Here is a 27,770-nt window from a genome sequence, read left to right as displayed (position 1 = left end):
TTTGTTCAGTCTTTGGTCAGCGCTGAGTCTGAGAGACTCTGTAACAGATGTAAAAAAAACAAAAAACATTCTCAGTGGCATCAGTGCGGCTTTCTACGGTTAACTAACCTGTTTTCTTGCCCATCAAACATGACACACCAGAAAAAAACACAGTCAGGCACACTCATATACTGTAGAGCCATGTAATAGGCTCTAGTCCTCTTATTTTTAACAGCTCTTCCTTTTTTGAGAGAACCTGCATAGGCTCACTACTTTTGGTGGATAAAATAATAGAACTCAGTAGATGGATGCACACTCTCAGCTGCATGGTGATGAGACTGGCAGATGTAGTTTGATAGAAAATAGTTCCAAAATAAAACAGCTCACAACACCTGTGGATTATCTTGAGTAACTGGGTCGTGATTTCTAGAAAGGGACATCACTGTTGAGGTTTTAAAAAGGCCGACATCTCTACAACTGATATCTCCAACACTCGACTAATCACACCAAAACAATCTGAGCTTATAGATAGCGCTACAGGTAAAGGGGAAAATATAATACGTTGTTGATTTTGGGGTGAACTTTCCCTTAACACTGAACCCAAAGCCACAGGAGGATAGTGCCAACCATAAACCTTATTCACTGCTGTGGAACCAAATGTTATGTGAGCAAATCAAACCTGATAACATACAGTTAGCATCATTACAAAGCTGACAGAGGCCTTAAAGTCAAGTCGTGCACTGCACATTCTTGACCCCATATAACCTAATCTATGAACAAACCATATAACCTAATCTACAAATATACCATATAACCTAATCTGTAAACATACCATATAATCTTCTCTATAAACATACTATATAACCCAATCTATAAACATACCATATCACCTAGTCTATAAACATACCAGACATTTGTATTGAGTCTTTTATTAAACATTTGACGGAGCATTGATATAGCACTGCGAACAAACCACTGCCTTCAAAAGAAGATCTTTCCTTTGGTGACATGTAAAAGTACCTTACTGCTGGAAAAAATAAATACTCCTCCAGATAAGGTTTCCACACATGCAAATAACTGCATTTAGTCCTTTAGAGCCTACACTAAAAACGCTTTAAAACATCAATATAATGATGGTTACAGGTGAATACCATAACAAAATTTGAATGGCTTTATATACATGTATAATGTTTGCATGTAGATTCCTTCACACTCGAGTTAACCATATTCTGTTACATAATGGCAATAGGAATACAGACACAGGGAACATGAGGTCAAACACTTTGAATGGCCTCATGTTTCACCACAGGCTGCTCAGGGACAGCTCCTCTCACACTACCGCTCCTCTGACCTACACGCGGCAGGTCTCCGCCGTTTCGCATCACTTCAGCATTGTGTCAGTTTATGTATTAACACAAACGTGGATTTGAAAACAAGTGTACTAAAATGTATTTTTCAGGGGACAAGGCGAACCGAGTAAGAACCACTTTCCCCTGCTGTCAGCTGTACTCATTGAAGTGTAGCAGTGCCTCTGGCACGAGGACGTTATCTCCGTCCTTAAGATCGTTTTCCCTCCTCCTCTCAGCTCACTGCACTTCATGTGCGTAGGATGACCATCGTAAGAAGACCTAAAATTATCAAGAACAGAGCAACATGATACTTTTATGAGCAACAGCATTACAGCTCACATTTAAATGGGATTTTTAAACACACAATTCTGTGCCGGCCAATTGGAGGAGTTTGTGTGTTGTTGTTGTTCTTTCTCCTGACTTACCAAGAACATAAGCAGCTACAAGTTTCTTGTTAACACTTAAGTGGAGGTAGACAGGCACAGTAGATTCTTGCTCCCCCAGGGTCGGGAGCATCAGGGCGGCCATACACACCAGCCCAAGCAGCACCGTCAGCAGACTGGGGCCTCCAGCGACAGGACGGCTCTCTGTCAGGCACACACACACACGTATACACTGCCATCAAATGCATCACTCAGATATTCATGCATCAGTACGTATCCATTATGAAACTGTTTCAATACTAACTAACCATCTATACAGCGCTACCATCTGCACTTTTTCACTCGCTCCTATTGTTAATGGACAATACTGTCAATCTGCTCTTCTCTGCTACTAACCAAGAAAAAAACGTCTTAATCCTGTTATATCCTCGTTATATTTATCTTTAATTTTTTTTGATGCCCTTGTGAAGGGGTTCTCTCCATACCCTTTCACATGCCCAGATCCCAGCAGCCACTGGCAGCAGGCCTGATTAGGTCACCTGTGTCTTGTTAGTCTGAGTGAAGCTATCAGTAAGGCATTTATTCTCCACTGTTACCAGTGAAATGTCTCTTTGTTTTTTAGTTTGTTGTCGCCTGGTTTATTGATAATAATACTGTTTTAATCTTTGTTCACCAGGGTCAGTGAGATCGCTGCGGCCTGGGCTGAGGAGAGAGGGGAGGGCTCAGTTGTCTGAGTTTTTCTGGCTGTGGCTGTGTGATCAGATACTGGTGACACTGGTGGAGGACTGGAGATCATAAATGATCCTAGAATTAAGACTAGAGTAATCCTGGCACATCTGTTTATATTTTGCCAGTTAGATATTGATGTTGGTCTTTAGGATGAGGTTTAATTGTAATTTCTCTATTCTGGTTTACCCTATCCCTATGTAGTGGGAGAGTCCAGTGGGGCCAGGAGGGGCGGTCAGGGTCACCTGGGCATTGTCTGGGGGAATGCTTCTTCGAGCACGTTTGCTGAGAGGCTGTGGGTTTTATTTTTTCAGGTGGGTTTGTTTTTCCTGGGACTTTTGCTCTTCTTGCCTCCTGAGCTTCTTTGACACACCACCTGGTCCACCTAACTCCAGAGCCGGCAAGCCACACCAAAAAATACCACGTTTTTTAGTGGTACTGTCTGTAACCCTCCAGCCCTCAAATTTAAGAGTGTAAATTTTCCCCATGATATCAAATATCTACATTTTTAAAGTATGGTATCAAAGTTAGAAGTTCAAGTAACTTGAAAACACAAATATACAGTCTTTTTTTTTTTTTTTAGAAAGGCTAAATTTTTTAAACAATTTAAATGACAGCTGGGCTCTGTAGATTTTAGCAAACATTTAAACAGGATTAAATAGTGTATTGGTTGGGGATAATTTTCTTATATTTGTTAATCTACTGAGTATATACAGCGGCAGGATGGAGTATATGTGGGATTAATTCAAAATGAACTCCAGTGTTTGTTCATGGTGAAGCAGGAGGATCTTTCTCAGTGTGACGTTGCGGCTCACTGATGAGGCAGAGAGGAATAATATACACGTCAGGCTTAAGATACACAGACATTTGTTGGTGGGATTAATTAATTGTTGGTTGCTCTTTTTTTAGATATGTTTGACAATTCAAGATATACTGAAAATCACCACATTTGTATCCTTTAACACATTTTATAGCAAGTGAAAAATTGGCAGAGGGAAGCCGGAGCTCTAAGAACGTATTAACTAAAGCACCAAGGATGGGGTTTATGATATTGAAACTAATGACATGATATCTATGCACGCTGAACAGCAACCCAGGTTCAGGTATTGATACAAGTGAATGCTATATAATTTCAGTGTGAGTGTACTGGTAAATAGAATTACAGCAAACTGAAGATACATTTTCTTGTCCACAATGAGGCTTTGGAGCGTACTTCCACTTTAAATTACATCCTGACAGTGATTACCTGCATGATTGTTTTCCTATTGCTTCAAAAACATTTCATAAAAAGAAGTTTTTGATTTATTAAAAGATGCAACTATGTGTGCAATAATCTGTACTACTTATACTAGATAAGACAAGCAGGTAGATCATAATGTACCTCCAGTAAATGGTAACAAGTCCCTGAATTTGAGTTTATGAGCATTTGGCTCCATCTACTGGTGAAAATCACACAACAGTCTTTCATCCTACCTGTCTGAAATGCAGTCTGTTCAAAGAACTCGCTGTCAGCAAACTGCTCTTTGATTCTGCGTTCCTCATCTTGGGGCCGGGGGCTGGGCGGCTCCTGCGAGGCTGAGGGACGGAGCGTGGCCGTCACCTCTTTGCGACCCAGAGCTTTCCGCTGACTCTGCTCCGACACCTGCAGTCGGAACTTGTCGTACACCCCATAATGGCAGGCACGCACATCTCTGTGTCGGATCACTCTGCCAGGACACACAGAGTTAAATAGACTTCTCGCTCGACCAAATGGGAAAATCAGCTGCATAAACAACCATCTGACCCCAAACATACAGTCAAAAGTGACAAACAAACCCTAAAAGTTAATATTTAGTAAACAATAAAAACATGTACGGGAGTCCACAGCGAACAACAAGCTCATAGGTTAGAAATCCAGTCACTTCAGTGCTTTATCACAGCATGAAAAAATAATGAGTCTTATACACACAAAAAACAGACTCACATGTCAACACAACACTGCGGCTTGACAGCTCCGGTGGCATCCACCACAGTGTACTTGTTTGGCGCTGTGCACAGCACTGATGAACAGGAGAAAAACACAAGTTATTTCAATACTCTGCAGCGTGTAAGAAAAATAAAACAGCATACATGGAAACCCAGATAGCTTGTGTTTTGTTTGCTCTGCCAACTGACCTTTAAACTTGAGGGCGAACTCATAGGGGTTGTAGAGGGTGAGCACCTGCTTGTGAGACGTCTGCTCATCTGCGTAGAAGATGAGCTCAGTGGGGAACACGAACACGGGAAGGCTTCCTTCCACCAGCTCAGGCTGTCGATGCTGCTGCTGCATTGGCTCCAGCTGAGCTCTTCCCCTTCCCCGTCCGCGGTCTGCCTGGGCCCCCCCACCCTTCTTTCCACTCACTATCAAGCTGTGTAAACTCCCTTTAGGTGGAAATGGCACTTCCCTCTCTCATCGCCTCAGTGCCATGACGTGGTACTGTGAAGAGACACAGGTGGTGAGCACTAAGAGGTGCTGGCATACCACTCATTTACATTTTGACACTTTACATTTTTATTCCACTACATTTCATGAGTGTACCCTGCATTTGTTAGGCTCTTGGGGTTTAAAACAGCTGCTGTTTATAGTTATTTTGCACCTTAATATTATGCAGTTTGAAAGAAATCTAATAACAGTATACTAACAATGCTAATGATGATAAAACATGTAATGCTCACATGTTTCTTTGAGCGAGCATTTTCACTTATTGGCCTTAAACTGTGGAACAGTTTCCCCCCAACAATCAGATTTTCCCTGTCCACTAAGGCACTCAAAACCCACATTAAGACCTTTTCTTTAGCCTTTTAACCATCATTATGATGACATGCCCCACCACACTGCCAGTTTACTTGTATTTTATTTTGTTGTTTGTGCATTGCTTGTTTTGTGTTTTGATTTTGTCATGATGTTGCTATACATTTTACTTACTTTCTCCAGTGTATGGCTATTTGTATTTGATCATTTCCTGTGTTTTTATTCAATACTGCCTCTGTTCTATGTATCTCCTGTAGAGGCACTTTGGTCAATGTTTGCTGTTTTAAAATGTGCTCTATAAATAAATGTGACTTCACATTTCTAACCCACCTTAAATATCATTCATTTTAGTACTGAAATTAATTGTTACCTACTGACCCGCATATATACTGATACTCTTATCTAATTTATTTAAATCTGACTAGACTATTTATTAGAATTGTACGCTCATTTGCTAAAAAATGTGTTTAACATTAAAGGTTAGATTAAAGCGAGATATAGTTTGAAGTTAAGTATCTGGATGCTTTTATTTTTTAGCCAGATGAGTTAAATTCAATAGGGATTAAAGGCAAAGCGAGGAAATGAGAGAGAGCTGGGGCAGTTAAGTTCATGTGATTTATTTGAAAAATAACTTCAGACAAGGTAAACATGCCATGTGGCTGGTCACGTGGCCTCGTGTGTTTACATGGTTACAGTTAGAGCTCGAGGAACCAGGCTCGAGGTGTCGCAACACATTTTATACTCATAAAAACACGATCAAGTGATAATATCTCCAACAACAAAGTTCGTAAAGTAGTGTTTTCTTCTATCTGCGGCGTGTTATTATATAACTACGTTTACTTGCTATCTTTGTGAGCTTAAAAATGTGAGCTACCTTTAAACTGCAGTGTAATGGTCGGTGACAACGTAAACAGACACAAGAAAATAGGTTATTGTGCGAATATATTAGTTATATATTGAGTAACAAAGAATTTGGGATAAATTCTGCTATACTTTTAGTTCTCCTGTGACTGAAGCCGTCAGTTTGAGGGCATTTAGTTTGTGTGACAGTGTAAGGACACCTCGTTACGGTGTAATGCTAACGCTGTTACAGTGTTAACGCTGGCTAGCGTTAGCCGGCTAGGAAACCCCCAGATGTTAGCTGATAGCTACTTGACGCTGACTAAACGCAGTGTCGTTACAGGAAATAACACTGTTTTTATTTCAAGACAATACTGAGAGTGAGACTTTACCTTGCTGTCAGCACACGGGACCGTGTAACGTTAATGCTATCACCAGGGTTAGTGTCTCTGCTCCCAACCCGTTGTTGTTTCTCTTCAGCCTTCTTTCTTTGTCAATAATATACTGCAGACCTCGCAGTGCATGCTGGGATGGCGGAGGGCGAGAGAGTGCGTGCGAGACGTCAACAAAGCCGACGTAAAATACTCCGAGCATGGAGTGAAAGTGAACATTTTCAAAAATATTTTCAAAAATCAAAATTTTACACTTAATTTACCCAACTAAAGAAGTGTTGGAAATATTGAAGCTAAATAAAGATGATACATGTATTTTTTTTGTAATTCACATTGAGAAACAATATTTCATTTGTTCTTTCACTGTGATCATTCAAACTTATAATTTTGGACAGATATGCAAATCTATATTAATAGGAAATGGTCACTAATGTACAGATATTTGATGTGATGTTTGATGTATTATTATTATTATTGTTGTTGTTGTTGTTGTTGTTGTTATTGTTATTATTATTATTATGCAGCTTTGGATCATTCTTGGTAAATTCCATATTCACAAAGCGAAGTGGGCTGACTCCAAACCCTGCTTTAATTAATGTATTGTTAAACTTATGCAGTCTGGCACCTTACTAGAAAATATGAAGAATTTAAAAAAATCTTAAAAGACTTTTTAAGAAAAAAAAAAAGGAACTACAATTACATTAAACTCTTGAATTCTGACAGGACTTCATATGAACGGACTTTTAACACCTCTGGCATGCTGTTGTTTCTTTCTGGGACAATTGATGTGTACGCTTTTGCTATTAATTAAGTTTTATGATTAAAAAACAAAAAGGGAGATGTTTGGTATGAAATGTTACCTGTGCAAAGCATGCAAGTGTATTATAAACGCCCTTAACTAATCAAATCTGTTATAATTGCAGAATAGTTTGAGCTATTGACTGAGCTAAATTTATGTTATTTTTATCATATAATCTGGCTAAAAACTGTGCTCAAACATAAATACTTTAAATATGGATAGGAGGTTTTTAAAGTGTTTTACCATGATTATGAAAGCATATTATTGTTTACTGGCCATTTTACTTGCACATTCAGAGTCAGGTTGATGTTGAATCCCCTTTGCATTAGTCTGGATTTATCACTCTGAGCAAAACAACATATATCATTTTCCACCATCCAAACTGCTTATTAGTGCCACCAAATAGAAAAATAGAAAGGTCTAATTTCCACACAATATAATGTGGACAAACCTGTCCAGGAAAGATAAGGCCTTCATCTGCATTGTGTCTGGGGTTGGCTACTATGACTTTCCTCTGACCTTAAAATCCAGGATGCATTTCTTTCCAATCTATTTTGATATAAAGTTTAAGTTTATAATAAACACAAGCTTGTGATCATTTATAATTTAATCGCAGGGCGTTTGATTAAGTATTAAAAGCAAAGCTCAAGATTCCCCCATAATATAACTATGATGCTGCCCTCACGTGCTGTCGGATTTATTATTATCATCTGAGCACATGCAGAACAGGTGGTACTCTTTTACGGGTTTTTTTACTTTTATATTGTAATATTTGTCCTATGATATGTTTTGGTGGTCTGTTTGAGTATTTGTATTTGTGTAAGTTCTGTCTCTGCGCAGTTTTTGCCCTAACTGTGAATTTTCCCATGATTCTACCATCACAGCACCAAATGCATGTACCGTAAAGAGGACAGTTGATTTATAGACTTAGATAATGTCCAACTTAAGTTCGTTGTTTTCTTGGTTGGGCTATGTCACTGCACGTGGTCTTGTTATGTTTAACAGCCGGAAGGACGTACCTATTGAGGTGCCTTGAACGCAGCAAGAGAGTGACAGGAAAGAGAGAGAGCGCGCGCGCGCGCGAGAGAGAGAGGTTGTGTAAATGTGTGTGTGCATGTGTATGACGGGGGCGGGATGCGAGGGAATTAGCAAGAAATTTCATGTCTATTAATATGATCTCTACATATTATTAATTTGGTTTTAATTCAGACAGATAGGCTACTTTGCGCTAATAATCGCGGAGCATGGTCAAACTGTTTTGAATACACACGTTTAGCATACACACAACCAGGAAAACAGGCGGATGCACTGTATACTCTCGCGCCATAGCGACCTTATTATATATTTATGTATTGTAGGGGGCGTGGTCAGTGGAATCCGGCTCGGCCAATGGCGTGGCAGCGGAGGGAGCGGGGCGTGGCCGTCGGTTAGGAGCAGAAGTTGAACAGCGCGAGCCGAGACAGAGCTCTAGAAAGGCAGATAGAGAGAGAGCAGAGGCAACGGCCCTCTTCAGGAGGGGGGGCTTATTATAACAAATATATACACACATGTGCGAACTGTTTGGCCGCACGATAGGTCACATGTGTATAACAGTAATTTTAGAAAAGCATACAAGCGCGGCTTTACATTTAAAATGCCTATTTTACTTTTCCTGTTAGACACGTCCGCCTCTATGAATCAGCGCACTTATTTGGGTACGACGTATCTGGACGTTGCTAAAGGCGCGGTTGAGGTCTTTATGAAGGTAACGACTGATTTTACCCCGACTTTTTCAGCAAGTGTGTACCTTTGGTGAGCATAGGGTTCCTTGGGCAAGATCGGTCGAAATTAATATATGTTGTTTTGGTTTTCTTTTTTGACAGCTGCGTGCCCGAGACCCGGCTAGTAGAGGCGACAGGTACATGCTAGTTACATTCGATGATCCACCATACGGAGTGAAGGTAATTAGCAACTGATACAATGTTTACATTTGATAAGGCGAACGTATTTTGCTGTCAGTGAGACTTTATTGTCCTTCTGGTTTGTAGTCAGTGTTGGGCGGCTTCCCGGTGGCGAAAAACGGCATTTTTTTGCTCCAAATAACCGCAGACCCGGAGCTGCACTGCCTCCGACCATCCAGCGGACATTTTGCTTTTGTGTTGAGAAAAGTCTCGGGCGTTGAGATGGAGGCGGAGAGATTTATTATCGCCTATGACGTCGCTCTTTTTTTGAAAGTACACAGTCCGGATTGGTTAAAGAGCCCGCCAATCATCCCCTGCTCCTCCCCTTGCACCATCCACGCATTACCATTGGCCAGTCTGGGCTGAAAGTTGATAAACCCTCTTCATCATGAGATTTTTTTTTTTCATGTGAGTTCGCTAGAAGAAAATAATCATTATTCATATGATAATTATTTGTCATACCGATACTATGAGCATAATGGCCCAGCATACTAAAACACGCTCTAGTGTTCATGCACACACAAAGGCAAAAAAAACCCTAAACACAACCTGTGAATAACTGCAATCATTTCAGGGGTTTCATGTCAGCAAAGCTATCCTCACCAGCAATCAATTGATTTGTTTTATGAGCTGGCACACATCTCTCTCTCTGAGCCTTTCATGCCCAATAAAATACAATCCTTAGTACCCACATGAACCCCTGAAGTCCCTCATCTGCTTTAGTGGCTATTAGGAATCTCTTGGCTTGTCCAACTCTGTCTATAAACAACACTGTTACTACTCTCAGCACAATATGCATTGCAGCACTCACTCTATCCCAAGTCATTAATGCTTTAAAACATGGAGAATAGTGTGCTTTCCTCGTATTTATTTGTTTGCATGCCTCATGACCAGATTACAAAATGCCAGAGCAGGAAAGTAATTAGTTAATCAATCTTTAATAGCAGTAGCGTGTATGAGTTTTAGAGGATAAAATCTGAGGCATATGATTTAGAGTGTAGTGCAAGTTAAAAGATACTTGTAATAACCAGTTAATTCCATCATGTTTTTTTCAAAAAAATTATTTCAATGTATTAAGCGGCATCATTCTTTTGAGAGCACCAAACAAGAGGCCACGATATTACGGTCCACCTCATGATAATTCAATACAAAACATACAATCATATAGTGTCATATTTTACACTCTTCCTTTACACACGCAGGCACTGGGGATGCACTTGTAATTATCACGCAAGCAAGGAAGAAAATGGGAAATGTTTGAATAATTAAACACATGCCAGGGGTGAGAATATAGGAGATGTGAATTGAAAAACTGAGCTTCGGGGCATAAAATAATCCCTTTTTATTTTATCAGCTGATCAGCGGGATGAAAAATCATTTTGTCTTGTATAATCAATGAAATATTTAACTTTACAATAATTTATTCATTAAATCATACTTTTGGCTAGTCTTATGAACATACAAGGGCTTGATACATTTTTTACTTTGTATTTTCTTAACCCATATGAGGTAAAATATAAAATGTTTTTTTTCTTGCAAAGTTTATATTAATATAACCCTAATTCCCAATGCATTCGTAAAGCTGTTTTCAAGAGTAACTCCTTCACTTTTCAAGAATATAATTTTGCAAACAACGTTTATCATAGTGCTATTGTTGCCATATATTTATGTAGTTTCAATACCGTTTTGTTTTTTTTTAAATTCACTAATGTCCATTCTTGCGTAGTGTTAATAATGAAAGCAGTGCAAAAAGCAAAATAACTATCAGGCCTTATGTGGTTCTTTATTGACCCAACACTTAAAATATTACTGTATACTTTTTATTTTGCTGTTGTAGGCCCATATGTTATGAGTTGAGGCTGTAATTGGGGCCTTCTGCTTCACTCAGTCATTGACCATGTAGTATCCACCAAGTCCAGATCATTGCTCCAGGCATCCCACCGAAATGTGTTTAATCAAATAATCCAAGAATTGCTATTCCCTTGTTGTAAAGTGTGTCCTCAGCTCCTCTTCCTCCTGCTCTTCCTCTCTTTGTCTTCATTGCCTCCTCCTTTGTTGTCTCTGCCTGCTTTGTGCACTGAGGATTATGATGAAAGGACAAGGTTATACTGAATGGGGCTACTCTGATTGCACAGTTACAGAGGCAATAAATTGTTGATGTAGAGGGAGAGAGAGGAGGCTGGCTGAGAGGAAAATAGAAATATTCTGTTGTCTGAATTATTGAGTGCAGACTAAGACTTACATTTCTTCTGGCTTACACTTGGGTTTATGTCTGGGTCTATAACTACCCCAGTGAGTGTGTTTCCACCATCAGTTTTGATGTTGCTCACATGACTGTATAACATTTATCTAACGTCATGTAACACTCTGAGCTTTCCTAGAAATACCTCCCAAATCATGGCTTTGGAATGATATCCCATGATAATCCAAAAATCTAGATCCACTGGCCTGATTCAGAGAGCAGACATTGGTGCTTCAAGTTTTTTCATCTCTCTCTCGCTCTCTCTCGTCTTCAGCCCCCCCCTCCTCCTCCTCCTGCCAGAGGAAGTGGTAAGCCTGCAGGTCATCCTTAGATTAAGCATGAGGCTGCAGCAGTAAGGTACTTGACCCGCTGGAGAAAAGTCCGAGAGCAGATACACACACCCACATCCTCTCCTGTGGGAGTGAATCTCCGTCACAGAGGACAGGCGGCAGTGGGAAGTGTATTTCTGGATGCTCGTCATGTATGAAATTAGACTCTTTCTTAAACAGCACCTCCCAGCTCAAATGTGGGCCTGAATTTCAACAATATTATCTTCCATTTCCAGAGCTTGACATGAGCTGATCTCATTTTATGGTTGCTGTTTATGTCATGTTGCACGCCGTCAATGGGTTGCTAAGACATAAACTCCTTTTACCAAAGGTGGCAGTCACATGCTCGACATGAATCAGTTTGTGGTTGCTAGTGAACAAAACGCGTACTGTTTTTCTTTGTAATTACACAGAATGGGTATCTGTGGGAGTGGATCTATTTTTGTTTGCGGCTCTTCGCCGTGCATTGTAACTTCAGGCCTCCTCTGCTGCTCTGTTAGTCGTACAGCTGTTTGCTGTGCGGTCCATTCAGCACACTGCCCCTGTGTGTGTTTCAGGCCGGCTGGAAGGAGAACCACGCCACCTTCATGTGTGAGCTGAAGAACCTGCAGGCGTCTGGGCTGACTACATTAGGTCATGCTCTTCGCACGGCCTTCGACCTGCTTAACCTCAACCGGCTTGTCTCGGGAATCGACAACTATGGACAGGTAGGCAGCATTCTTACCTGTTAGTCATTGTAATTAGAGCTGGAACTATTTTTTTCGTTGTGTCTCAAGCAAAGATACCCAAAGGTTCCCAGTTTTACAATTTCCTGACATTTTACAGACCAAGTCTTTGGTAAACTAACTAATTTATTGTTTATTATTGCAGAGACAGAACATTTTTCCAAAATAAATTCATTGTGGTGTAACAGTTACACATGCAATACAGACACAGGCACTTGTACCATCATAAATTAGGATACAAATTACTCAGTATATACATAATATACTTTAAAAAAAAAATACACTCACAAAAACAAACACTAAAAAAAAAACACTCAAAAATGTTCCTCCATAGTTTACAAATGCTTTTCAAGTGAATCTATACAGCACACAATTTATTTGCACCAGAGTTAGCTAGCAGCTATATCACATCTGTTTTCCCTGGGCAGGTAGACAAGTGAGCAAATACTTGGCAGATTTATCCACAGTGCCGGACCTAGCACATTCAGTGCCAACCTCCCCCAATATTTATTGGATTCATTATGGACAAGAACAAGAGTAAATGAGAAATCAACATAAATAAAAACTAGCTGATAGCTGATGCGCGGGTCAGGGCTTTTTAAACCTGCACCAACCCAGCCTGTTTATAAGAGCTAATCTGCTACATCCAACCCATTAACATATACTTTCATCAATGACCCAAACCCAAACCACAAACCTGAAACCTGCAAACCAGAGCTGAAAGTTTTCTAATATAACCATGCCAATAACAACGTGCTTGCTGTCAGCTCTATTGGATGTAATTTCCAGTAAATATAAAATGTGTGTTTTCTGTTTTGAAAGGTGCAAACGTATGACGACACCAAGCACTTATCCATCTTTTAAGTGGTTATATCTTAAGTGTAATCTCAAGAGCACAGCTGGTTTGTTTACATGAGGGCACAGCTGATAGGTACAGCGGTTTGTTTACATGATGTTACAGAAGTGCGTATTAAACGTAATCTGTGTGGAAAGAGAGACTCTTTCTTGCTGTTATGACATGATGTTAGGCCTACATATTTGCAGGGGACATATTGTTAGTGGACATTATGACCAGAGAGATTTAAATATGTCAGACTTCAACAGATTTTCCCGGTCAAAAGCTGAGTAATGGAAAGCTTGAGCGCATCAGCGCTGATGATAAAACTGCTGGCTGTGTGAGAGACACGGAGAAAGGGGGGAGAGAGGGTGAAAGTTGTATGATTTCACAATGTTTCTGTAAGTTATTAATAACATACTCAGAAAGCTGTTTTTCCACTATGACCCGCCTGCCCCAAAGCCACAATGTTTTCTAACAAGCTTACTCGATGAGACCTGCAGGCTGTGATTTGACCTGCGTATCACTACTAGTTAACAAACAATAAGACAGTTTGCAGATTTCTTCTTGTCTTTGTACTGCACCCTCAATGGCCTTTGCCTTTTCATTTTGTCTTACTCTAATGCTCCCTATAAACACACCACTCTCCCATTTCCATATATATTAGTCTATTTATTTATTTATTTTTTGGGGGGGGGGGGCATAGGCACCCCAGGCGACTACTTATGCTGCTAATGGGAACATCAGCCACTGTTGAGCAATAATAAAAAAACATGTTAGTTGCAGCCCTAACTTAATTTTTAACAAGACACCAAACATGCCAAATTTAGTGGACAATTCATAACCAATGTTATAATATTTGTAATTAACATGCATTTTTTATTTTTACATATATTGGCATCTCTTTTGCTTTGTGTGATTTTATAAACTGCATATCAGAAGCATGAGCAGGCCAACAGACATAAGTTAAGAATCAGGTGAACTGCAGACTCAGAGCCCATTACAGGATTTTTCCCTAAGGAATAAGCGGGTGAGGCCGTGTCCAAAATCAACCTAACATTTAAAATAATCAGAAAAATGTAGCAGCAGAAACAGAGAACTGCAAAGAAGGCTCAGAAACAGAGAGAAGTGAATTTTAGTCCAAGAGAAGCTAAAAATAGTACAAGGGGAGGAAGTTAGGTGTCCGTGAGCGAAACATTTTAAAAACTGATTCCACAAGACGAAACTAGTTCTGACACACCGGCTAGTAACCGAGCGTAAGACGAGGCTTCTCCTTCTCTGTCACAGCCAACGCGTACAATATATGTGGACTTTCCTTGGATAAACGAAGGTTTTAATAATGATTGCGGCAAAGCTTTCAGCTGGCACTTTTTATTCCTTTACCCTCAGTAAAAGAGAGAAATATTGACTTTCCATTGCAGCTTAATCCACTCCGTCTTCCTCAGTTAACATCAGCCCCTCACACACATCGTTTCTGCAAACCTCCGCTCGAAGGCAGAGGGAGATTACCACGCTCAAGTGGCAGCACAAGTTCTGTGCATCGGCATGTGTGTGTGAATCTACTTAGGCATTCTGTGTGTGTGTTTGAATTAGACAAGGCTGACCCCCACAGCACAGTGGTGGAGGCCTCCGTCCTTAATGAGTAACACAAGGACACTCTGCAGCTTACAGATGCGTCCTGACACCAGGCAAAGATTACAGGCTGCAAAACACACTTCATATTAGCGTTCAGGAGGTTATTATCAGAGGTGCAAAGATAATACCTTACTAAATACTGTGTTTAAGTGACTCCTGTTTAAATGGTGTATCATATTTTGCCATGACAGTGAGCACAAGAGACCGGCTCCATTTGATGTTTAGGAGATGGGAGTCTTTTGGAGACACAGAGCTGTCAGCTATGTAAATAAAGCAAAGAATACCGTAAAACTTCAATTACCAGCTCAGGCTGTTATTTGCTTAAATCGCTGAACTCAAAAGGCATATATTCTGTGGACGTCTTTATGGGACAGGCTTTGAATTCCTTTCATACAAAACTTGCTCAGCAAAGATGAATATACAATCGAATTATTTGTTTAACCTTTTGTGAGCTGGCAAATTGGTTTTGTTTTATTGAAAAACACGGGAAGAAGATAATGAGCAACAAAAGAAGAAATGACCCAGAGGTTAGCAAGAAATCTATGAAAAGTACAAAAAATTCCCTGAAAAACTGCAGCCCCCCCGCCCCAAATAAAATAAAACAAAACAAAACAACAACAACAAAATGACAAAGTAAAACAAACAACAACAAAAAAACTACAAAGCAAGACATGACCTGGAAAAAAGATGCGTAAAAATGCTAATAATTCTGTAAAATAATTTTAAATACATAAACAACATCTACATCTACTTACTCTTTTCGCGTTTCTCTTGTTTACGATGCTGATAATACCATCTTCTTTGGCACTCATGATTTCAACAAAATTAACTGAATGACTGAATTGTAGAGGATTTTACTGAGCTAATGATCAATATCGGCAAAAGTTTAAACTTTTATAAGCACTTAACCATCTCCAGCAGGTTGCCAACAACCTGGTTTTATACATTCAAAGAACTTCTATAAAAGACCGGGCTGCTAATTGAGACACACCTTTATTCGTCAAAATGTGTCGCCACATTGCACTAGTAAAAGGGACTGGGCCTCTAATGGCAAAGAGGCTTTTATTTTGAAGTTTTACGGTAAAGAAGCTTGAACTTTGGTTTCATGGCTGAATGTGTTTCTGTCTCAGGGCCGTAACCCGTTCTTCCTGGAACCATCTGTGATCATCACTATCACTGATGGGAACAAGCTCACACACAGCTCCGGGGTGCCTGATGAGGTGAGAGGACACACAAATGCACCAGTGCTACTATACTGTAATGTGATCTGTTTGGATTATGTACAGACAGGAATAATCCGGTTTGTAAACTGTGCAAATGTTGAGCAGTAGCCGTTTTCCCATCATCCTTTTCTCTCCTTCTGTCCTGTTGCGTAGCTGCACCTGCCTCTGAACTCTCCGCTGGCAGGCAGCGAGTTGACCAAGGAGCCTTTCCGCTGGGACCAGCGTCTGTTTGCGTTGGTGCTGAGACTGCCGGGAGCAGCCACTCCGGACACGGAGCAGCTCGGCAGCGTCCCCACAGATGAGTCTGCCATCACCCAAATGTGTGAAGTCACTGGAGGTTTGACATTTTCTTACTTTGGCACGCCAGCATGGGTCTGCGTTCACGCCAACATTTATTATCAGAATCATTATGTGTCTGCACTCATAATTCACTCCATTGTGTGTGATAATTGTCAAGGCTGTGTGGTGGGAAAGATACTGGTGTTACAATTCAATATATTGTGATAATGTAAACAAGGCGATATTTTGCAAGTTTGCGCAACTAATTTTAGGAAAACTGTCAGTATAAAGAACACACCATCATGAATAAAATGTTCACTTTTATATGCAGCCATAACAGTGGGATCTGTTTTTATTTATCTCAACATCCAACAATAGGCTGTTCCTATGATATAGTTCAGGGGACATCCCCCAAATATACTTATGAAAAAAAAGTGTGCTATGCTATGACAAGGGAACACGCACTGACATCTGAAATAATCCTCTGAAAATGTAACCGCAATCATAAGTAAACTTTAAAGATAGTATTGCAGAGTACTGCAATTTTATGTTTGGTGTGTGGTAGGTACATTAATGTGAAGCTGTGTTAAAAGTGTAAAACTAGAATGTAAAACTAGAATGCAATATGAGTGCTCTGAGGATTTAAAGTGTTAATATGTCATGAAAATGCCATAGTAGGGGCATCGGCAGCTCAGTGGATAGAGCGTGTGCTCCACGTTCAGAGGCTGAGTCCTCGCTGCAGCGGTCGCAGGGTCGACTCCGCCGTCGGCCTTTTGCTGCATGTCGTCCCCTGTCTCTCTCCCTTTCACACGTTCACTCTGTCCTGTCAAATAAAGGCGAAAAAAGCCAAAAAATATCTTAAAAACAAGAAATGCCATAGTATATCATAAAATGTCATTAAAAATGTATAGTATATTACAACAAAGCCATTGTACATGTCATAAAAATATCACACTATAAAAATAAAAGTCACACTATTGTCAATACTCCAATATATCAATGTTTTCTTACACCCCTGAATATTGTGCCCTCTGGTTTTCTCTCAGGGCGATCGTACTGTGTGCGGACACAGAGGATGCTGAACCAGTGTCTGGAGTCTCTGGTCCAAAAGGTTCAAAGCGGTGTTGTCATTAATTTTGAGAAGACGGGGCCAGATCCACCTCTCATCGGGGAAGGTGAGTGGCACGCTGAGTGGACACGAGGCAGTGGCTTTACCTCTGTGCAAATCCTGCCCTTAGACCTGTCATGGAACATGTATGAACTGCAGTAACAACATTACAGTCATTACATTTTTGGCATGCACAAAATGATTCACTACCCAAGAACCCAGTCGAGTTCATAAACACGAATCAAATGGCCTACGCCCCCTGAAAGGCGTCGATTTTATTGAGTTTCTGAGCACGTAATATGATCATGTTTCACGCAGCAAGATAGAGCAAAGATACTGAGGGCAGAGAAACAGGTGAAAGCAAAAGAGAATCTTCTTATCTTGGTTCATGACACTGTGGTTTTACACTAAAAAGGAGAACTGAGTGCATAAAAAAGTGTCTCTGTTAAGAAATGTTAAGAGATAAATTGACTCACATCATTGTACTGATAAAAAGAGAGATTCAAAGTTATATTTGTTAAAAAAAAAAGTGTTTACACAGGAAAGTTTTAGGTACTTGAGAGACTTTAAAAGTATTTCAGAAAATGATAGAAGCCTAATCATATCCATGACTCAGGGGGTTTGTTTACAGTGGTTGAGAAATGTGTTCTGCCTTACGTCATGTCTTTTTGTTTCACAGACAACTCATCGGAGCCAAGTCGTCCTGTGTCATCCTTCAACCCGCAGCCGTGGCACAGCTGCCACAAACTCATCTACGTGCGACCGAACCCAAAGACAGGGGTTCCAGTTGGGCATTGGCCCATACCAGAGTCCTTCTGGCCGGACCAGAATTCTCCCACCCTGGTGAGCAGAGAGGCTTAAAAATATCTCAGCGACACTTTCAGCGTGTCATTCTGCAGGCTGAAGAACTATGTTTTACAAGAAATGTCTCTTTTACTTTCACCAGGCTTACCTGATGTTTCTGTCTTTCTCTCTTTTATTGGAAGTCCTCTTTTTCTCTGTCTAACATCAGTCAGTAACTTTAACTTACAGCAGATACAATCAAGTGTCCAGCTCTGCAAACTCATCCTGTTAACACCACGATCTGTTGCTTCACAACTTCTTCAATTATGTCCATTTCCTGCTTCCAGCCACCTCGCTCTGCACATCCCATGGTGCGTTTCTCTTGCGTGGACTGTGAGCCCATGGTGATCGACAAGCTTCCCTTTGACAAGTACGAACTGGAGCCATCTCCGCTCACCCAGTTTGTTTTGGAAAGGAAGTCTCCACACATGTGCTGGCAGGTATGGTAGATGATCACACACCCATCAGCTTTGTTTCTCTGAAAATCACGAGATTGCGAGCTTCATTCAAAATATATTTTCACCCTTTTGTAGTTAGTAAAGTAATGGGCCTCACTTGTGAAGCTCGGTCACAAAGCGCTGATCTACAAATGTTTTCAGTTCCATTTTTTTTATCTCAATAACCAAATTTTGACTTTATTTTCCTTGTTGTCCTCAGGCGTTTGTTAACAGCAGCGGGAAACAGAATGACCTGGGACAGCCATTTGGCTACCTCAAAGCCAGCACCACTCTCACCTGTGTCAACCTCTTTGTGATGCCTTACAACTACCCAGTACTTCTCCCACTCCTCGGTAAGACAAATGGCATCAAACAGGTCCTTTGAAGTGGCCTCAAAACTTCTGGGTCAGTAGGTCTGAGCTGATATTAAATTTAAAAGGCTTTCCTTTTCTGGGTCACTTCATCATCTGCGACCTTTTTTCCGCCCAATCGTCTTTGGCTATAAAGAAAATCACAAATAATAAGCTTATCATTAGGCAATTTCATCAACATTTATATTTAGGGACAAATAGTTGTGTATTTTTTGATGCTTGTTTTAGACTCACCACCTGAGTATTGTGTGTGTACAGCAGTCGGCCCTGCAGCAGTAGCAGCAGCAGTCGGAGGTGCAGGTGGATGGCTGACTGCTCACTGATCCAGAATGATAAAACCTCTTTTCTCCTCCTGTCTTTGTCTCCTTCCAGATGATTTGTTCAAAGTGCACAAACTAAAACCAAACCTCAAGTGGCGACAGGCTTTTGAGATGTACCTGAAGACAATGCCTCCGTACTACCTCTTGGTAAACCTAGTTAACCTTTGTTATTTATGGTGCATTTGAAAGTTCAGTACAAGGATTTATATTGTTTTTTATGGAACTTACATCCACAACTTCCTCTTTCTATCTTCTGACAGCCCTTAAAAAAGGCGTTGAGGATGATGGGTGCACCTAATCTTATTGCAGACACCATGGACTGCGGCCTCAGTTACAGTGTTATCTCTTACCTGAAGAAGCTCAGTCAGCAGGTAAAGAGTCAATGCACGCAGGTTCCCTTAACATCATTTCCAAGCTATGTGACGGGCGTAGTGTCAGATACACTTCATCAGGAGTCAAAGTGTCCTTAAGCGTGAGACAGAGCATATATTAGCTTCAGAGCAAACACATAGATGTTTTTTTTTCTTCCAAAAATTAAAACATGAGATGGGAACTGCAAATTGATTGCCACATACAGCTGTAAAACATTCCTTTATTTTCAGTTATGATAAGCTGAGCAACCAAAATGTTTTAATGTAGTCTCGTCTTAAACTGAACAGGTCAAATTGAGCCATAAATTTGGACTAAAAACAGGAATCATGTCTGCAGTGTCTTTGCTTTGACGATAATAAACAATAAGAGTAATTACATGGACGTTAATAACCTGTTTATTGGTTTTACACATATCAGCAAAAAAGAAAAAGTATGTACACAAAATAAAGTTACAAAATAATACGTGACCAATATACTTGCAAAAAATGAATTTTACAGTGAAAAATGCTTACAAATTTTACAAATCTACAGTTTATCTTGATGAGAGCTTGGTTTGTCGTCTCCCATGCTTTCTTCAGACAACGAGCTAATCTAAATGTTTCATACGTAAATAACCAGCTTAATCTTAGTGTAGCATCCATAGATACTAAATCGATATCTGTTCTTATATTACTGAACAAAAATTTGCACGGTTCCACATAAAAAGCAAAGTAGAAAACAAAATGAAATCAGTCAGTCTGTATCAGCCAAACAACACATACGACAAATCTGCGTCTGCAGAGGTATGACTTTATTCATATTCTCAATATACATCCTGGTTTCTGTCAGAGCACACCAGCTGGCACATTTGGGTTTCTCAAAAACTGCTTTACATGCTTAAACACACAAACGAGATACTCCAAAAACCTGATCATAAACAGGTTATTCATGTCCATGTAAACACACTCATTGATACTGAAACGATTCATCGTGAAATGAAAGTATCTGATGCAGTTTACCATATCCATTGTCACTTAAACATGAGGAAACTAAAATCTCATTTCAGTCTGAACTTCTGACCGGACAGTTACAAAATATTTCTTTCCCTGTTGTGTTGCTGTAAAAGGCAAAGATGGAATCCGATCGTCTAATCGTGTCTGTGGGGAAGAAGGCTCCCCAAGAAACTGGCATAAAGGTGAAGAACCACTCCAGCTCTCTGTCTCTGGCCCACCGGCGGGACTTTAAGCAGTTGCTGCAGGGAATCACCGGGGAGGGGCCCCTTCGCCTGGCGGACATCAACTTCAAAGAGTTCGCTGGCTTCCAGATCGCCCTGCTCAACAAGGTACTTTTCTGAAAAACTCGCCATGCTTTGTGTGAAAGTTACATGACGAAACAGGTCAATGTTTGGTGGGTTTTCACTGACTGGGTTTGCTGATGTCTTTACAGGATGTGAAACCTCAAGTTTATCGAAATGCATATGACATCCCGAGACGGAACCTTCTGGATCAGCTCACCAGGATGCGCTCCAATTTGCTGCGGACGTCGCAAAAACTGATCCGAGGGCAAGACGAAGGTAAAGGAAAAATCGAAAGAGAATGTGATGCTGAATGGTTTTTTTTTTGCCACAGTCGGTGTATTACTTCGGTAGATGGCGGTTGGCTTGCTCCCAGTTTACAGGAGTACTGGGGCACAGAAGTAAAGTGATGTACTGCTGTGGCTGCCACATCAGTTCAGCTCTGAAAGTCACAATAATACAAAAAAAAACGGACAGCAGTTGACCAGGAACTCCTCTTGTTCTCAGAGGTTAAATTCATTTTTCTGTTACAGGAGTCAGGTGACTGTGAACAGAAGCGGTGGCAAAATGTACTCTAGCCGCCTTAAAAAAGAACCACCCAAAAAAAAGTATCAATAAAAATCATTCAGTTCAATCAATCAGTGTGCACTGTATGTACAATATATTTGACCACTTTACCTTGCTGTCTGACAGCCCTCTCCGACAGGGAACTGAAGCTGTCAAATTGTCCCAATCAAAACCACCAGACTCCCCTGACAGTAATTTTACCTCGCAGCACACGGGAGTTGCTGATGTACTGCTGCCTCAATCGGCTTGATTATTTGTGTGACTTTTTGAACTAGTGTGGCGGCCACGGCAGTACGAGTTTGAATGTAGCACATACGTCAGGTCAGGTGGGGAAAAGGTTTTGGAAAGGTGGGGGAAAATAGCATTTTGACTTCAAATCATACACACCAAAATTTAAATTTTTGGGATTTGAATACTGTGAAAAAGTTTTCTTAACTCTCTTTCACATGCCCAGATCTCCAACAGCAGCCACTGTCAGCAGGCTTGATGAGGCCACCTGTGTCTTGTTAGTCAGAGTGAAGTTATCAATAAGGTGTCTTATCTCAACTTTTTTTCAATGAAATGTCTTAAGATATTGGTTTTTCATAAAGCAGGTTTGTGTGTTTGTTTTTGCTTTTTGTTTCAACCTGGTTCATTAATGATAGTGGTGATTCTGCCCTTTGTTCACCAGTTTCATTGTGGTTTCTGGCAGACTGGGCTGAGAGGGACAGTTCCAAATCCTCTGGCTGTGTGATCAGACACCGGAGACTGATTTAGGATTTGGGAGCATTTAATTCATTGCAGATAGACGGATTTATTGATTCTGGCTTACATGTAAATATGTTGCTAGTTAAATATTAATGTTGGCCTGTTAGGATCAGGTTTAAGAGTTATTCCCCTTTTTTTCTGTTTACCCTTCCCCCATGCAGTGGATGAGTCCAAACAGGGTGGAGCCTGGAGGGGTCATAAGACGCCACCTGGGGGTTGATGGGGGGGGATGAGCCTGCAGTGAGGCTATGATTTTCTCAGTTGCTTTTTTTCATTTTTCCAGCGACTTTTGTTCTTCTCCTCTGTTTCAGTTGTGATTTTTGATTAATAAATCACTGCTGTTTTTTCTTTTTTAATTTTTTTTTTTTTTTTTGCACGGACTTTTTCAATGCATTGTCATATTCACCTAACTCCAGAGCCAGCCACACATACATTAGAAACAGTACTGGGAGCTACACAATAATACAAAACTTTGGGCCACCCTTTAATAATGCTTTATGATTTAAATGCCCAGTGTGTAGGATTTAGAGTGATGTATGTAGTCTTACAGAAATGGAATATAATAATCATAACTTTGTTTTCATTTGTGTATAATCACCTGAAACTAAGAACTGTGTTTCGTATTCTTAGAATGAGCCCTTTATATCCACAGAGGGAGTGGCTCCTCGTTCATGGAGCCCATCGTGGTGCTCCGCTGTGTTTGTGCAGAAGTCCAGAACAGACACACTAAACACTGGCCCTGTGCGTTTTTATATTATCTGAAGGACACCGTAGATTCTTTATACATTTGCAGTCTGCAACTTCATTGCTAGATGTTACTAAATCCTTCACGCTGGCCCTTTAATGAACATGAACAGCACAAACTTGCCAAATGCTGCTGACAAACAATCCAAAATGTATAGTGTGTCCTGTGTAATTTTTACAGTATTTAGTCGATACTAATAATACTTCCTGTGGTTGTTAGACTATCTGCACAGTATCCCAGTGGCCCAGATGGGAAACTATCAGGAGTACCTAAAAATGATGCCGTCCCCTTTGAGAGAGATTGACCCCGACCAACCGAAACGCCTGCACACATTTGGGAATCCTTTCAAGCAGGATAAGAAGGTAAATATATTAACACATAAAATTGGTCGGTACAATTAACCTATGCACAACGTGGGTTTTATTTTACAACTTCATTCAATATTTTTTTGATTTCTGGCCTGTTTGTCTCAGGGGATGATGATCGATGAGGCAGACGAGTTTGTAGCGGGGCCTCAAAATAAGAAACGAGGACATTCGGGCGATTCCAACTCGGGTAACACGATGAAGAGAAGGCGGAGCATGTCTCCGTTACTGCGGCGGCCACAGACTCCACCAGCGAGCACCAACCATGTGGTGGCGGGAAAGAGTCCGGTAGGCGTTCAGGGGCAGCAGAACCTCCTAAAACCCGTCCCACAGCACAAAGGTGAGATTCATGGAACACAAGAGTTATGATATTTGTGTATTGTGAGGAATTGAGTGGAAGTTGTTGCACAATTGGTCCTGAATAATTATTTGTTGAACTTACAGGAGTGGACGGCAACAACACAGTGATCGCTGAGAGTAACGGTGATGGGGTTCTTGAGCCCGAGTCCGGGGAGATGTGGACCGCCGAGATGGACACTGTAGCAGAGAACGCATCTCCACTGAGCCTGGAGGAGAAGGCCGGGCTGGGAGCAGCAGATTGTGGAGAGGACATCAACATGACAGAAGAGAGACAAGCGGAAGATCGTCTAGATGAACAGCAGCCGGAGGAGAAACACAACTGTGACCGACTGAGTCCGCAGAGCCAACTGGACGACACTGAAGCCGACCCTGCGGTGCTGGAGACCATCTTCATACCTCCACTAGATGGCAGCCAAGCAGAGCTGAGGAGTCAGATCATCAAGGAGGTCCGCAAACCTGGACGCAGTGAGTCTGAGCCTGTGCAGCGAATCACCTTACATTTAGTGTTATTCTACTGTGACAGAGCCGGTGTCACATTGGGAGCATTTGGCTGTCTCTTCATCGCTGTCTGTGTTTTTTTTTCTCAGATTTTGAGGCAATACATGGTCTGCTGCAGCAGGTGAAAGGATCAGTTAATGTTCAGAGGTACTTCATCCAACACGCTATCAAAGAGGCTGTCAGGTAAGAAACACTGGCTCATTTTAGATGTTTTTGAAGGAGCACTTCAACCAGGAAAAGATCATTTGTGTATCAATGACTCCTCACATGTTAACACCGAACTGTGAAGAAAACTATGGGGGCACAAAAACAGAATATTCTTGATGAAATTAAGTAAATGGGGGCCACGTTTCACAACAGCAAAAACTATATTAAAGCAAACGTTTACAAACTCTCACACAACTTGCATCAGTCTCATGAGCGTAGCTCGCCTAGACAACACAATAATGCGCATGAGCAGAGTCCGAAACCAGGCGCAATACTCAAATGTGGAAGTGTTTTAAATATTACAGCTTTAGCAAAAATGCTAAAATGTTGGGGAAGCACTCCGCAGAAGACTGGATAAAGGAGACTCGGATCATACTGCAGGAGCTCTGAGAGTTTGTAAACAGACGTTTTTCTATCATTTTGCTGCTGATAAACATGCACCTACTTACACTCAATTTTACATCCAAAATGCTCTCCATTCTTGGATTCTTTGTTCACCGTAGATACGTGCGAGAAAAACAAAGTTTTATTAATGAATTCAGTGTAACATGGGGTGAGTAGCTGACATTCAAATGACCATTTAGTGGGTAAAGTAATCCTTTAAGACCTGTGTCACTGCAGTCACATTATAATGTAGATTTAAAAGTCGGGTTCACCCGCATGAATCTCTCTGACTTCCTTTGCCTCTCTGTCAGGTTCAAGAAGCGGGTACTGATCCAGCAGCTGGAGGCGTCCCTCGCTGAGTTGGAGGAGAAGGCAGCGGCATCCTCGCAGCTCCCCAACGATCACGGCAGTTAGTGATGGAGCCAGATTTTCTTCGTTACTACAAAAGGGAATAAAGCTCCTCTTTGAACAAACCTTTCACCACCGTAAAAGAGACATTCTTGTTGACTATTCCCAAAAAGACAAACTGACGAACTGGAGAGGGAGAGGACAAATGCACTGATAGCAGATGTTCCCACTGTCCCTGTGCTGTTACATCACATCCTGTTAGAGGCAGAGGTCACAGGGTTTAACTGGAGGACAGGTCCACCGAGGAAAATGACTTTAAGCATAATCCTCTTCGTATTGACAGATGCCTTAAACATCCATATGGCTTTTGTCTGTATCGGCACATTGTTCACACACACACACACACACACACACACACACACACACACACACAAACACACAGTAAGCCGTCAGATCCTCAAATAGCAGAGCAAACGGTGGACAGGTACATTCCTGTTATTGTTATTTTTTAACAGACCTTTCTTCAGCTGGTCTGAAAAGTGTTTGTAAGACTGATACTTCTTTTTTCCTAAGAAACAAAATTTTGCATTCATGCAAATTTTGGGCCAACACACAGGTCCACCTCATATTCTGAGTGTTAAATCTGCACAAAGGATGCACTGAAGTTTTTTTCCTTACCTAATTGATTCTGTTTTTTAATATTTTTCTCAGCACATCAGCTGATACTGATGTGCAGTGGCATTAGAGGTGGGCGATATGGATAAAACCATGAGCATAAAATAAGTTCTATGTTATTATGGGATTTATCATCAATTTTCTGAAGATAATACCCTGATGGAAATATTTTTGCTAAACTTGTCAGTAACAAACATGACTCTGGGTATAATTTGTCATATCGCCCAACTCTCATCAGCACTTTTTTTTAAATTTTGAAACTCCAAAAAGAGGTAAGATTGCACATGTAACCTGATTTATTGGCTTTTAAAATCCAGTCCATTTAGTTACTATTTTGACAGTTTATACTGACATACTCTTGGAAATAAACATCACACAACAGTGCTTTTTAAAACTGAAATAGATGGACACCAACAGTATGTAAATGTATTAGTGTTTTGGACTGAATGTGGACCATGTCCACAAGACAGTTGTCTTCTGTGGCTCATTGATTGAGCGTTATCCTCCTCTTACCTGCCATGACAGCAATAGAACATGAGTTCAGTGAATGCAGCTGCTGGGATCCTTTTAGAGTTTACTCCTCTAACCCCACAACACACACACACACACACACACACACACACACACACACACACACACTCACTCAGAGTCCAGTAAATCTTCCTTCACAAACACTCCATTGATTCCCAGAACTTTAACTGTATTTGGAGGAGTTTGTGCATGTGTCCGGGCTCAGTCGACAGTCACCTGTTGTGGATTCTAACAGCTGGTTATCCGCCCTCTGCTGCTTTTTCCATGAACCCACGTTAGCACTCCTCCTTTAGTTTTCCTCGTTTCTATGACAGATGTACACTACTTTTTAATGTTCATAAGGAATATAGATTATTTTTGTGAATTTGTTTATTTCAGAGTATAAGAAATATTTTGAATTAAATGTTTAAAGCCAATTTTGTAAACTGTTAAATACATATATAAAACGGAAAGTTTTATGAACCTACTCTTTTTTTACAAAACAAAAAATAAACCAGTTAGAATGGTACCTCCTGTTGTGTGTCAGTATGTATTTTTTATATTTGCATAAACATTAATTTCTGTAGTGCCAAATCTTTACTGTAAAATGTGACCTGCCCTTACTGGTTGTGATCTTGTCCTTGTTCTATCTGAATAATTTCAGAGGCCCAAACACATCAAATTATTCACTAATCTGAAAACAAAACATAAAGACTAAAGTCTAGAAAATATATATTTGGGTTGTAGATTTTTTTTATGCTTTTTATTTTGGTAATCATTGGGGCTGAGTATCAGTACTTGATACCTTTATGGTGCCAAAAAAACTCAGTGCCAAGTAGTATCAAAACTTCTTCCGTCAAACAAGACCTGTAATTGATCTTTTTTGTACCCAGATCAAGGGGAAAAAATACTATTTATATGGTTTTGCTTGCAGACAAAAACTGCAAGATTTCTTTGATTTTATGCTAAGATGTCAACACAAGGTTTGACAATATGGCAATAAAAATGTTTTAGCACTCTGAACACTTTACAAATGTATTTGTGTAAAAATCAATTGTATGGTAAGTGGTGGTGGTGGCGTTTAATGCAATAGACTGACTCCATATGCGACGGGTTTTGAATGCAGTAAAAAAAGTTATCAAATTAAGTACTATTGTTATCTGTATCACAAACAAACATTACCCAGCTCGAGTA

General features: G+C 40.5%; 2 protein-coding genes across 2 annotated transcripts; one reads left to right on the top strand and one right to left on the bottom strand.

Annotated features, from left to right (window-relative positions):
- Positions 1-892: 892 nt before the first annotated feature.
- mospd1 (motile sperm domain containing 1) lies at positions 893-6,583 on the bottom strand. The gene is made up of 6 exons (XM_042493235.2): positions 6,440-6,583; positions 4,592-4,892; positions 4,401-4,476; positions 3,911-4,143; positions 1,754-1,915; positions 893-1,607 (listed from the first exon to the last, which is right to left on the bottom strand). Exons 2-6 carry the CDS (start codon positions 4,743-4,745, stop codon positions 1,576-1,578), a joined length of 657 nt encoding a protein of 218 aa, XP_042349169.1. The 5' UTR covers positions 4,746-4,892; positions 6,440-6,583; the 3' UTR covers positions 893-1,575.
- A 2,130-nt stretch (positions 6,584-8,713) lies between these two features.
- ints6l (integrator complex subunit 6 like) lies at positions 8,714-27,110 on the top strand. Its single transcript, XM_042493813.2, has 18 exons — positions 8,714-8,982; positions 9,101-9,178; positions 12,307-12,456; positions 16,075-16,164; positions 16,321-16,504; positions 17,493-17,621; positions 18,234-18,397; positions 18,685-18,837; positions 19,055-19,187; positions 19,578-19,672; positions 19,786-19,896; positions 21,003-21,218; positions 21,323-21,449; positions 23,449-23,591; positions 23,703-23,934; positions 24,039-24,419; positions 24,542-24,635; positions 25,355-27,110. Exons 1-18 carry the CDS (start codon positions 8,872-8,874, stop codon positions 25,455-25,457), a joined length of 2,694 nt encoding a protein of 897 aa, XP_042349747.2. The 5' UTR covers positions 8,714-8,871; the 3' UTR covers positions 25,458-27,110.
- Positions 27,111-27,770: the final 660 nt, after the last annotated feature.

Source organism: Plectropomus leopardus, chromosome 8 (assembly GCF_026936395.1).
Source record: "Plectropomus leopardus strain MGB_pleo_1.0 chromosome 8, ASM2693639v1, whole genome shotgun sequence".
NCBI classification, from domain to species: domain Eukaryota; kingdom Metazoa; phylum Chordata; class Actinopteri; order Perciformes; family Serranidae; genus Plectropomus; species Plectropomus leopardus.
Note: the sequence above shows the minus strand (reverse complement) of the source record. Positions and strands in the feature narration are given on the sequence as shown.

Bases quoted from the DNA above. Each gene is read 5' to 3' on its own strand.
- mospd1 (XM_042493235.2), bottom strand. From the start codon at position 4,745: ATGCAGCAGCAGCATCGACAGCCTGAGCTGGTGGAAGGAAGCCTTCCC. The intron at 1,916-3,910 runs GTAGGATGAAAG...TGTGCCTGACAG, and splicing joins ACAGACTGCATTTCAGACAG to AGAGCCGTCCTGTCGCTGGA. The intron at 1,608-1,753 runs GTAAGTCAGGAG...TGATAATTTTAG, and splicing joins TGTAGCTGCTTATGTTCTTG to GTCTTCTTACGATGGTCATC.
- ints6l (XM_042493813.2), top strand. From the start codon at position 8,872: ATGCCTATTTTACTTTTCCTGTTAGACACGTCCGCCTCTATGAATCAG. The intron at 19,188-19,577 runs GTAAGACAAATG...GTCTCCTTCCAG, and splicing joins AGTACTTCTCCCACTCCTCG to ATGATTTGTTCAAAGTGCAC. The intron at 19,673-19,785 runs GTAAACCTAGTT...ATCTTCTGACAG, and splicing joins TGCCTCCGTACTACCTCTTG to CCCTTAAAAAAGGCGTTGAG.